The sequence below is a fragment of the Coregonus clupeaformis genome, chromosome 28 (genome assembly GCF_020615455.1).
Source record: "Coregonus clupeaformis isolate EN_2021a chromosome 28, ASM2061545v1, whole genome shotgun sequence".
NCBI classification, from domain to species: Eukaryota; Metazoa; Chordata; class Actinopteri; order Salmoniformes; family Salmonidae; genus Coregonus; species Coregonus clupeaformis.
In genome coordinates, this window is record NC_059219.1 from 15794521 (window position 1) to 15808254 (window position 13734).

Here is a 13734-nt window from a genome sequence, read left to right on the forward strand (position 1 = left end):
TCAATTTGTCTGTCATAGTTGACGTGTACCTATGATGAAAATTACAGGCCTCTCTCATCTTTTTAAGTGGGAGAACTTGCACAATTGGTGGCTGACTAAATACTTTTTTCCCCCACTGTATTTCATAGAAATGTATTTACACTCCATAGAAAAATTTGTTTACTCTCCATAAAATTTGGTTTATTGCTAAAGTTACTCAATAAGAGAAATTGTTATTTGTCATAATCCTATTCTTTTTGTTTTCGAGACTTAATTAGTCTCGAAGGGGGGAAATATGAAGTGTCTAAACAATTTATGACTTTGCTGACGTTTGCAAATGGTGTGTTAGAGGAAGTTGACTCAGCTTGTGGAAGCATCTGGAGAGCATTTCTATAGGGGACCCTAAAACAGTCTGTTTTGTGGCGTCCTGGAATTGGTCTGTAGGGGAAACCACCCATATCATGTCACAGATTATAAATACTATGGTTGGGACAAAGGAGGGGTAGTAACAACATATCAGAGATTGGGCCGGTTGTTTTCCAGATGTCTGCAGAAGTCTGTAAATTGGCGCTGAAATCTTCAATATAAATAAACTATTATAATCGAGGACAGTGTCAGCGGATTCCTTGTTCTCACAGCATAATTAGCATCATTATTTAGGTACCACAGATACAATGACTGAGGTTAAGGTGCAGACTGTCAGCTTTAATTTGAGGGTATTTTCATCCATATTGGGTGAACCGTTTAGAAAGAACAGCACTTTTTGTACATAGTCCCCCCATTTGAAGGAACCAAAAGGATTTGGACATATTGTGTAGCTTGTGACTCTTCAAACTTGTTGGATGCATTTGCAGTTTGTTTTGGTTATGTTTCAGATTATTTTGTGCCCAATAGAAATGAATGGCAAATAATGTGTTGTCATTTTCAAGTCACTTTAATTGTAAATAAGAATACAATAACTTTTTAAACACTTCTTCATTAATGTGGATGCTACCATGATTACGGATAATCCTGAATGAATAGCGAATAATGATTAGTGAGAAAGTTACAGATACATAAAGATCATGCCCCCAAGACATGCTAACCTCTCACCAATAACATTTTTTACATTTTAGTCTTTTAGCAGATGTTTCAAATCCTATGTGCTGGATTACAGCGCTAAAACAACCAACAATGTGTCACTGTTCAAATACTTTTGGACATCACTGTTCTCTGAAAAGACTGCTGGTTCCTTATCTAACCCTAGTAAGTGTCCGTGTTCTCTTCCCATGAAAGGTAAAAAAACGTTTTCATACTAGGCTCCTATGTTAAAATGACGCAATTTCTCTCTCTGTCTCCAACACAATCACCAGCATTTCTCATGTTTTTCATGTCATGAAAACAAATCAAGACAGAGTGTTTGTGTGTGTGTGTGAAAACACTCCAGTCAGCATTCGCTGGGTGTGCGACAGTCATAAACGACGCTTTAGATTACCATTATGGGCTGCTGCAGCACTGGAGAAAGTTCTAGCCCATCAAGCCTTTTTCCATTTAAACGCAAATGAGATCTAGCTATCCACTATAGCATAATGATATAGCAATATGACGTGTCATTCCACATTCAGCCGAGATCCTCACAAATCCTTTCTCCTTCCTTATCATAAGTAATTACAATATTAAGTTAATCTATTCACATTTATGTCACAGACATTATATTAACATTACTGTTAAATCTATATACACGTCAACACACAGTGACAAACATTGAACCAAATATCCTGGGTAATTACATGACTTGTATGGGGATATCTCATATTGCTGCCCTCCTGAGCTCTGCTTCTGTGACTCATAGTGTGTGTGTGTACCTGTGTCAGAGACCATATTCTTGATGTCAAGCGAGAGCATTGTGGATTTACAGTGGGGCCCATAAAGGCCATCCTATCTGATGTGTGAGAGATATTTCAGGGCGAGGCCCACGTGTCATCCTCCTTTTAAAATGATAGAAGCGTTGGGGAAACGGTGAAAGCTGAAGCGTTTTATTAAAAAGAAAATAGAGCACATTTTATGGGCGACTCAAGTCCAACCATGATAAAACACACTAAATAATATTGACGGTACACACTCTGGGAACACTTTTACAATCAGCTTTTCAATCAACTTCTCCCAAAAAAAATTTACCACACAACTGTTGTTTGCCTCACTGGATTCGCTGTACTAGTTCAACATTTAAAATCAATTCTGCTCTTCCAAACTAAGAAGCACCTCTCAAAGCTTAAGGGCCACACATCCGATCCTTCACAAAAGTCTGTCAAAACCAATGAATATGTAGATGCGTAGATCATTCAAGTCCATGAAACAATATTCTGACCATTTAACAAGAATAGCCACGGCACTGAGGAAACAGCAAAAACTATACCTCTTGATTTAACTCAACACTAACCGAAAATCCTACCATCTTACAGTCTAACTCTGTCTCAGTCTCTAATACATTCTATCACAAACCCTCTCCTTTCTTCCCTCTTCCTCCCCTCCCTCCTCTTCAGTCTCCTCTATGAGATGGTCTCCTCTAGGATGAACTCTATGGTGTGTGGTACGTCCTGTCCCTCTACCATAGTGACCGAGGGGATCTCATGTCCCTCCATGATGGCTGAGAGGGAGGGGACAGAGATGGCCTGACCACCCAAGAACACCACCTGGGAAGACCCAGCCTGCCCAGAGAACATAGCCCCAGAGGAGTGCTCTGAGACGGGCACAGCCGGCACCATCACCCCCTCTGTGGTTCCATCCGCCTGGACAAGCAGAATGGTCTGCACCGCCGACTCCCCCTCGCCACCCGACCCTGTCCCTGTAGACAAGAGCACCCTCGCCCCTTCCGCCTCTGCATCAGTGGCCGTGTTTCCGCCCGTTCCGTCGTCGTGGAGACGGATATGTTTGTCGAGGTTGGAGCGTGAGCGGAAGGCTGAGGGGCAGCGGTGGCAGGTGTAGGGCGTCTCTCCGCTGTGGATGCGGGCGTGCTCAGTAAGACGGCCGGCCACACTGAAGGCCTTACCACACACCCAGCAGCAGAAGGGCCGCAGGCCACTGTGGATACGCTCATGGTCCTTAAGGTGGGGCAGCTGGCGGAAACGCTTCCCACACGTAGAACACTGAGAAAGGAGGAGGAGGGAACATGGGGGGAGACAGGGCAGAGAGTGGGAGGAGGGGAGAAGAGAGAGAGAGGGTGAACAGAAAGAAAGAGGGAGAAGAAGTTGAAGAGGAGAGAGGAGGAAGAAGAGTGGCGGGGAGAAGGATGGGTAGGATCGGAAGACATAACAAGAGAACAAGGACAAGAGGAGAAGAGCGGACATTAAAATTCATAGATTTCATATCTTGAAAACAATATTTTCTGAAACACTTCTCCAAATTTGCAAAGACAGCACTTCTGGCTGAAGAGGCAGAAGAATAGGAGGGGTAGAAAAACAATGTGAGGGGGGGGGGAGCGAGCGAGAGAGCGAGAGAGAGAGAGAGAGAGAGAGAGAGAGAGAGAGGGAGGGCAGAGGACAATGGTAGGTAGAGATAAAGAACAGAAAGAGGGACACAGGGGACTGAACAGAAAACAAAGGAAGCTAACAGAACAGAGCTCCACTACTACTGCAGGACATTGATCTTTTTCCACACAGCAGTGTAACCTGCCTGTCTGCCATACTGAATGACCACAGAGACTAAGCCTACCATTAGTAGAACCAGAGGGAATCGGCAGGGACATTTTCTCACCAATACCTTTACAGCTTTGACTGCATTTTTACTGAACTATAGAAGCCTGGGGGTGTTCTGTCACAGTGAGCAGAAAGGCTGGTTGGTCCTGTGTTTAGGGCCTTCCTGCCTGTCCGGACGGTGCCCAGTGGAGCTGGGTCCCAGAATAGCAACACAGAGGGGAGCTGGCAGGCTCTAACTCAGCCCCACTCATTAATCATAGGAACTGTAGAGAGGGAGGGAGGACACCAGCGGGCATAATACACTGGGGTGACCACAACCACAGCTTTTATTTCTTAGATTAGATTAGTTTATTAGTCACATGCACAGGGTCGCAGATGTAATTGCTGGGTACAGTGAAATTGTTAAGCTTTGCGCTCCAACAGTGTAGGTCAAAAAGAGAAGTGAATGAAACAATAATACAGCAATAACATATACATATTTACATGATACATTTCCATTGGGGTGTGGAGGCAGGGTGAATGTCCGTTGGGGGAGCAGCAGGGGGGCAGGTAGCTTAACCACAGGTAGCTTAGTGGTTAAGAGCGTTGTGCCAGTAACCGAAAGGTCGCTGGTTCTAATCCCCGAGCTGACTAGGTAAAAAAATCTGTCGATGTGCCCTTGAGCAAGGCACTTAACCCTAATTGCTCTGGATAAGAGCGTCTGCTAAATGACTAAAATGTAAATGTAAGTGAGAAGGGAATGAAACAATAATAAAATAACCAGAGGCAGAACAACGACCAAAGTCTTGTGCGGACGGCCTTTTCTGCTACTGCTAAAATAATTGACAAATCTCATTGATCCCTTGTAGCGGACTGTGTTTTAATCACTTCAGGACAAGACACACCGTAACGAACGTCAGTCGTGTGCACTAGATCACCTGCAGGGTGTCAACTGTAGAATCTTCGGGAAATTTTCCGAAAATGATGGTCGATGTGCTGTGGTCAGAGGTGATAGGCGGGCCACCCACTGTTTTGTCCCTTAGTTTAAAGGCCCACCTCCACTAACTCAACCCCCCCACACACACACACCCACCCACCCACCCACATCCCCACCCCCTCACCTCGAAGGGCCTCTCATCGGTGTGGATCCTCATGTGGACGTTGAAGGTGGATGTGTAGGCAAAGTCCTTGCCACAGATCTGGCAGTGGAACCTCTTGGAGCCGCGGCCCTTCCCCAGAGTCCCCTGGCAGTGGGCCACGATGTGCTCCCCTAGGGCTGAGCTGGAAGCGAAGCGCCGTCTGCAGGGGGACAGGGGGCAGCGTAGGGGGGTCTGACCCGTATGGGACAGCCGGTGGAGGTCCAGACCCTCCTGGGTCATACAGCAATGACCGCACATATCACACTCCACCTGGATGGACAGAGGGAGGGCCACATGTATATAAGGAATAACTAGTGAAGAATAGATGAAAGGACCCTACTATTACAGTATCTAGGTCTATACAGTGCCTGCAGAAAGTATTCACACCCCTTGACTTTTTCCACATTTTGTTGTGTTACAAAGTGGAATTAAAATGGATTTAATTGTAATTTATTTTTTGTCAACAATCTACACAAAATTCAAACATTTGTAAAAATGTATGAAACATTTTATCTTGATTAGATAAGTATTCAACCCTGAGTCAATACATGTTAGAATCACCCTTTGCAGCGATTACAGCTGTGAGTCTTTCTGGGTAAGTCTCTAAGAGCTTTCCACACCTGGATGCCCATTATTCTTTTCAAAATTATTAAAGCTCTGTCAAATTGGTTGTTGATCATTGCTAGACAACCATTTTCAGGTTTTGCCATAGATTTTCAAGCTGATTTAAGTCAAAACTAACTCTGCCACTCTTGGTAAGCAACTCCAGTGTCGATTTGGCCTTGTGTTTTAGGTTATTGTCCTGATGAAAGGTGAATTCATCTCTGTTAACATATAGACTAATACGTTATTAAATTGTGTTCTTACACTGGTACAGTTATGCCCTATGAGAGATGTACAACTGCGCATGTGCGATAAATAAAGAAAGGGCATTCCCCCGGTTCTGGTTGAAACACCAACGATGAACATGTGTGTTTATTCCTCCGTTAAGTAAGCCGGTATTCCTGTCCTGAAGATGACAGCACCAACAGGTTATGGGCCAAGGAGGGAACATGGAAGCCGATGGAATAGATTATGTTTCGATGGAGATGAAAAAAACTACGAGTTATGGGAGACGAAGTTTTTGGGGCACTTGCGTTTGCTAGGGCTAAAGGCCACCATATTGAGCTTGGATGAAGATGAAGAAGATGGAGAGAAAAATGAAGAAGCCTACGCCAAATTGATACAGGTTTTGGATGATAAAAGTATTTCCCTGATAATGAGAGAAGCAGCAGATGATGGGAGAAAAGCGTTGAAGATATTGAGGGAACATTATGCAGGTAAAGGGAAGCCACGTGTGATTAGCCTCTACACTGAGCTAACTTCTCTTCAGAAAGCCGCTGACGAAAGTGTTACGGACTATATCATTCGTGCTGAGACGGCTATTACAGCACTGAGGAATGCTGAAGAGACTTTAAGTGACTGGCTGTTGATTGCAATGATTCTGAAAGGTTTGCCCGAATAATTTAAGCCGTTTGCCATCCACATAACGCAGAGTGACGAGCCGACAACTTATGGCAAGTTCAAAACCAAGTTGAGGAGCTATGAAAGCACCGATAAGTTTGCTGCCATTTCCACTGACGACAACGTGATGAAGGCAAGTAACATTAAAGTTAGCTGGCCAAGAGGAAGAGATAAAGGGACCGAGATAACCTGCTTCAACTGTGGCCAGAAAGGGCACAAGGCCCGGAAATGTACCGTTACTGGAGAGCACAGAGAACGGAGACAGTGGTGTAGTTTTTGCAAGAGTTCCACTCATACTGACGCAAATTGCAGACGAAAAAGAAGAGACAATATGAAACAAGCAACAGATGCTGAAGGCCACACATTTGCATTCAGAATAAGTGACTGTCAGGTTCGTGGACTGAAACAAAAAAGGCTGATGGTTGATACGGGAGCAACGTCACATATAGTCACGGACATCGGGAAGTTTAAGGAGTTTGACGAGACCTTCATACCGGAAAAACATTCAGTGGAGCTGGCTGACGGAACAAGAACGAATGGTGTCGCGGAGAGGAGAGGTGCAGCGGAGGTTTACCTGAGAGACAACACGGGTCGTCGGGTGAAAACAACGCTGACGAAGGCGCTGTATGTGCCGTCGTTTCCACAGGACATTTTCTCTGTTAAAGCAGCGACAGCCAACAGAGCTTCAGTCAACTTTCGACAGGGGTGTAACAAGCTCATCCACAAGAACGGTACCACTTTTGACATCGAGGAGTACGATAGACTTTACTATCTTAACACTGTAAGTGATGAAAATTATGATGGATGTCATGGGTGCTATGATATTCACACATGGCACAAAATTCTTGGCCACTGTAATTTTGAGGATGTGTCAAATTTAGAAAATGTGACAGAGGGAATGAAAATCACAGGTAAGATTGACAAATCTACCCTCAACTGTGAAATCTGCACACAGGGAAAATTTGTTCAGAGCAGAAACAGAGAGCCTGATGGAAAGGCAAAAGCTGCTCTTGAGAGTTCAGATATACTCTAGCATTTACGGATGATTATTCAGGGGCAGTTTTTGTGTATTTCCTAAAAGCAAAGAGTGATACTGTAAAAGCTACTGAGAAGTTTATTGCTGATGTGGCCCCTTATGGGAAAATAAAGTGTGTCAGGTCAGATAATGGCACAGAGTACACAGCCAAAGAGTTCCAGTCACTGCTCAGTAAGAATGCCATAAGACATGAAACTTCAGCCCCTTACTCACCCCATCAAAATGGGACCGCTGAGAGAAATTGGAGAACACTGTTTGAAATGGCAAGATGCATGCTACTTGAGAGCAACCTACCAAAGAAATTGTGGACATATGCTGTAATGACTGCTGCAGTAATTCGCAATAGGTGTTACAGTAAGCGTGTAGGACAGACTCCATACTACATGATTACTGGGAGAAAGCCTGATCTTTCAAAGATGAAAGAATTTGGATCTGTTTGCTATGCATAAAGACAGAACAAGAAAAAGTTGGACTCAAGATGTGAAAAGGGTATTTTTGTTGAGTATGATAAAAATAGTCCAGCATACCTAGTCTACTACCCAGACACTGGAAAAGTTCTTAAAAACAGATTAGTCAAGTTCGTTACAAAAGGTGTAGTCGAACACCAAACTCAGACAGATTTGGAAATGAGTGATGATCTTCATGGGGAGAGATTTGAATCCCCCATGCCAAAAGCCAAGATGGCAGATCAAAATTCCGAAGAGACACAAGACGTGCAAATCGAGACTTCAGATAGTCAGAGTCCACGCTATCCAGACAGAGCGAGGAAGAAACTCCAGTACTTAAAAGACTATGAGTGAAGGGTGATGACCAGATACCACCTAGTGTTGACTACTGCTACAGAGTAATGTGCAACGCACCACAAACCTTCAAAGAAGCAATGATTTCACCAAAATCAGAGATTTGGGCTACTGCTATGAAGGAGGAGATGGATTCCCTTAGGGAAAATGATACATTCACATTGACCACACTGCCAAAAACAATTCAGATGAGACTGAGACACACAAGGCAAGATATGTTGCAAAGGGGTATAGTCAAGTGGCAGGAATAGACTATAAGGAGACCTTTTCTCCAACTGCAAATATGACATCAGTACGCTGTTTGATGCAGCTAGCAGCTCAGTATGACTTAGAGTTACATCAGATGGATGTCAAAACAGCATATCTACATGCTCCTATTGACTGTGAAGTGTACATGGAGCAACCAGAGGGTTTTGAAGTCAGATACAGGTGAGCAACTAGTCTGCAAACTGAACAAGTCACTGTACGGCCTGAAACAGTCAGGAAGGAACTGGAACAAAATGTTGCATGATCACCTTAGTGAAAATGGTTTTACACAGAACCCAGCTGATCACTGTGTTTATAACAAACAAACTGCAACAGAAAGGATCATTTTGATAATTTGGGTCGATGATCTAATTATCGCTGCTAGTGATAGTGACTCACTCACAAGTGTAAAATAAATGTTAAGTGAAAAATTTAAGATGAAAGATCTTGGGAGGCTTGGACATTTCCTAGGCATTGATTTTACACAGAGTGAAGGGAAAATAAAGATGAACCAAACAAGGTACATAACCAAGATACTGGAAAGGTTTGGTATGTCAGACTGTAAAACAAGGTCAACACCATGTGAACAAAAACAAAACTTTGATGGTGATGGTGAACCTATTGATTCAAAAAAGGTATCGTGAAGTGATAGGCAGCGTGATATATGTGATGACATGTACAAGACCGGATATCAGTTGGATTGTCAGCAAGCTGTCACAATACCTATCAGAACCAAAAGAGCAACACTGAATAACAGCTAAACATGTGTTGAGGTACTTGAAGGAGACAATGAATCAGGAGTTGTGTTACAAAAAGGGGGTGGAAAAACTCAACCTCGTAGCATATAGTGATGCTGATTGGGCAGCAGATCAAAGTGACAGACGAAGCATAACAGGGTATTGTTTTAGTTTAACTAAATGTGGACCTGTTATTTCATGGAGGTCTAAGAAGCAGCCAACAGTAGCTTTATCTACATGTGAAGCAGAGTACATGGCACTGGCTGCTACTACACAATAAAGTTTGTACCTTGTACAGTTATTGGGCCAGATGGATAGTGAGTGCCAATATGCACCAGTAACAATCTTTGAAGATAACCAAGGTGCAATTGCTCTGTCAAAGAACCCAGTATGTCGTCAGAGATGTAAACATGTCGACATCAGATATAATTTCATTCCATCTGCACTCAGTGATGGTAAAATAAGTACTGAATATTGTCCAACGGCAGACATGGTTGCAGATGTTTTGACTAAACCTGTAACGAAATTAAAAAATGAAAAATTATTGGGTTATATGTTTGGAATGTAAACTGACATTTGTGAGATGCATAACTGTAAGCTAAATGTGTTGATAGTTAGGTTGAATACGACTTCTACAATATAAGAGCAAGTGGGGGTGTTAACATATAGACTAATATGTTATTAAATTGTGTGTAGTATCTGAGGAATTATGACTTTGCTAACGTTTTCAAAATGGTATCTGAGAGGATGTTTATTCAGCTTAGAGGGAGCATCTGGGGAGCAGTTTTGTGGGGACACCATAGAACAGAGGAAGTCTGTTGTGTGGACTCCTGGGAGTGGTCTGTAGGGGAAAATACCCATATCAGATTACATAGGATATATACTATGGTTTGGGACAAAGGAAGGTGAGAACAGCATATTTGAATTTGGGTCGGCTGTTCTCCGGGTGTCTGCAGACATCCATAAATTGAAGCTGGAATACTCTGATATAATAAACCTTTATAATCAGAGTACAGCGTCAGCGGATTTCCTTGGTCTCACAGCATAATTAGCAACGTTTTCTCGACACAACATGTGAAAATAAAGAAAGGGCATTCCCCCGGTTCTGGTTGAAACACCAACGATGAACATGTGTGTTTATTCCTCCGTTAAGTAAGCCGGTATTCCTGTCCTGAAGATGACAGCACCAACAATCTCCCAGCAGAACTATGGATGGGCATGAGTCATCGACGTCAAAACGCGATCTTTAACAAGTATTTTTTCAAATACTGTAAAACTATTCGGTCGAAATGTTGTCTTGAAGACAACGTCAATTTGCTTTGACTGTTCCATGTGTACATGTGCATTTGCGGGACACAACAAAAAATGAATCAAGCCTAACATTACAATTCTGGTCCCTTAATTCCTTTTCCCCTCCGTGTCTCATTCACTCAATTGCGTTCCGATTGATCCCTCTACACACGCGTGCTGTTTGCGCCTACAGAAATAAATGCATATAAAAACGTATCTAACTGATGGGATACACAAGCTACATTCCTTGTCAAATGACGACAGTTTTATCACAAATTCTAAATGGACTGGTTGACTTAAGTAGGGAAATATGTGTTCCAACAATGAGCTGCAGTTTTTGAATAATTGCGTCATTTTCCGCTTATAGGCTACTTTGCGGTTGTCACTAGTTACCACAACCACAGAGTCAAAATTGGCTATATCGTAAAAATTAATGAAAACAAAAATGTACTTTTTGGTCTTCATTTAAGGTTAGGGTTAGGGATACGGGTCAACAATGTGGTTAGGGTTAACGGTTAGGTTTAAAATCAGATTTTAAGATATTGTAGAAACGGGCAGGTTTTATGACTATGTACAGTATGTGGCTGTGGTAACTTAACTTTAGTGACGACCATACTTTGCGAACTGGTAGTGACATTTAGAATTGGTTAGCCTAAGCCAGGGTTCTTCAATTCCGGTCCTGGAGGGCCGAAACACCTCTGTTTTTCATCCTCTCCTTCTAATCAGGGGCTAATTCAGACCTGGGACACCAGGTGAGTGCAATTAACTACCAGGTAGAAATAAAAAACAGAAGTGTTTCGGCCCTCCAGGACCGGAATTGAAGAACCCTGGCCTAAGCTATTACCCCCCCTAACCATTGACATGTTCCACGCTGAAAATATGCGAAAATATGAGTTTGATAAAGACAAAGAGCATATTTTCATCAGAATCATTAAGGCTAGGCATACTCACCAAACAGATTTCCTGGCCATAATTCATCCCTATGCAGTGTTCAATGTAGAATTGTTAATCAATTTAGAAAATTCCAAGGAACAGGCAGAATAAACTAAATTGAACGCCTGTATATCGAAAAGAAGACTGATTTTGGTTTGTAACCTTGAAAAATTTGTTTTTCAACTTCAGAAAATTGACCCCGTTTCAAATGATCACTGAGAATAACTGTTCCAGAAGGGTGATGAAAATCACTTCGCATTAATAATAATAATAATAATAATGCCATTTAGCAGACGCTTTTATCCAAAGCGACTTACAGTCATGTGTGCATACATTTTTACTATTATATTATATTTTATTCTGTTATATTACATCATGTTTTTACTATAAAATAAGTGTCTTGACTGTGAAAAGGGCTATGCCATTGCACAGCCATAGGCTTCTATAAGCAAGCACCACACTGCTGAGGCTACTACCTTTTCGAAGATTGTGTTCCACGATATAATATAACCAGTTGATATTACAGTTTCAATAAATTAATCTTAAATGGCACTTGTTTTTTTTATTGACTGGATATTAGGATTCGTTATCTGTAATAGCTATGATAAAATAGGCATTGTTGCTCACTGTTGGCATATAGATAAGTGCACACATTTTTTCTCTCTCCCAGTGCCACCCTTGTTCCAAAAATATATATATTTTTTTTCATTCAAGTACTGGATTACTCAAAAAATAATCATGCAAGTACTTGAAAAGTCAAAAAAAGTAAAATGCCCATCCCTAGACTGAACCAGGTTTTCCTCTAGGATTTTGCCTGTGCTTAGCTACAGTATATTCCGTATATTTTTTTTATCCTGAAAAACTCCCCAGTCCTTAACATTACAAGCATAACCATAACATGATGCAGCCACCACTATGCTTCAAAATATGGAGAGTGGTACTCAGTAATGTGTTGTATTGGATTTGCCCCAAACATAACACTTTGGATTCCGGACAAAAAGTTAATAGCTTTGCCACATTTTTTGCAGTATTACTTTACTGCCTTGTTGCAAACAGGATACATGTTTTGGAATATTTTTATTCTGTACAGGCTTCCTTGTTTTCACTCTGTCAATTAGTTAGTATTGTGGAGTAAATACAATGTTGTTGATCCATCCTCAGTTCTCCTATCACAGCCATTAAACTCTGTAACTATTTTAAAGTCACCATTGGCCTCATGGTGAAATCCCTGAGCGGTTTCCTTCCTCTCCGGCAACTGAGTTAGGAAGGACGCCTGTATCTTTGTAGTGACTGGGTGTATTGATAACAACATCCAAAGTGTAATTAATAACTTCACCATGCTCAAAGGGATATTTAATGTCTGTTTTTTTCTTATTTTTACCCATGTACCAATAGGTACCCTTCTACGCGATGCATTGGAAAACCTGGTATTTGTGGTTGAAATGTACTGCTTGACTGAGGGACCTTACAGATAAGTCCATGCAACTTATGTAACTTGTGAAGCGCATGTTTAATCCTGAACTTATTTAGGCTTGCCATTACAAAGGGGTTGAATACTTATTGACTCAAGACATTTCAGCTTTTCATTTATAATTAATTTGTAAAAATTTCAAAAAACATACAGTATATCCACTTTGATATTATGGGTATTCTGTGTAGGCCAGTCACAAAAAATCTAAATTTAATCAATTTTAACAAAGCAAAATGTGGAAAAAGTCAAGGGGTGTGAATATTTTCTGACGGCACTATAAGGTAATACTAGTGTAGAGTAGGATCCTACTATTACAGTAGCCATATATACAGTTGAAGTCGGAAGTTTACATATCCTTAGGTTGGAGTCATTAAAACTCGTTTTTTAACCACTCCACAAATTTATTTTTAACAAACTATCGTTTTGGCAATCTAATTTGTGCATGACACAAGTAATTTTTCTAACAATTGTTTACAGACAGATTATTTCACTTATAATTCACTGTATCACAATTCCAGTGGGTCAGTAGTTTACATACACTAAATTGACTGTTTTTAAACAGCTTGGAAAATTCCAGAAAATGATGTCATGGCTTTAGAAGCTTCTGGTAGGCTTGTTGACATCATTTGAGTCAATTGGAGGTGTACCTGTGGATGTATTTCAAGGCCTACCTTCAAACTCAGTGCCTCTTTGCTATTGTACAAACAATAGTACGCAAGTATAAACACCATGGGACCACGTAGCTGTCATACCACTCAGGAAGAAGACGCGTTCTGTCTCCTAGAGATTAACGTACTTTGGTGCGAAAAGTGAAAATCAAACCCAGAACAGCAGCAAAGGACCTTGTTGGAGGAAACAGGTACAAAAGTATCTATAACCACAGTAAAACAAGTCCTATAGACATAACCTGAAAGGCCGCTCAGCAAGGAAGAAGCCACTGCTCCAAA

At 41.6% G+C, this 13734-nt stretch overlaps 1 protein-coding gene across 1 annotated transcript in view; it reads right to left on the bottom strand.

The window, feature by feature from the left end:
* Positions 1-1978: 1978 nt before the first annotated feature.
* Positions 1979-13734, bottom strand: part of znf574 (zinc finger protein 574) — a 33026-nt gene continuing 21270 nt past the window's right edge. The window contains exons 9-10 of the mRNA XM_045208337.1: positions 4754-5041; positions 1979-3104 (exon numbers count right to left, since the gene is read on the bottom strand). Of these exons, the coding sequence (XP_045064272.1) occupies positions 2508-3104; positions 4754-5041 (885 nt within the window). The 3' untranslated portion in view covers positions 1979-2507. The remainder of the gene's footprint in view (positions 3105-4753; positions 5042-13734) is intronic.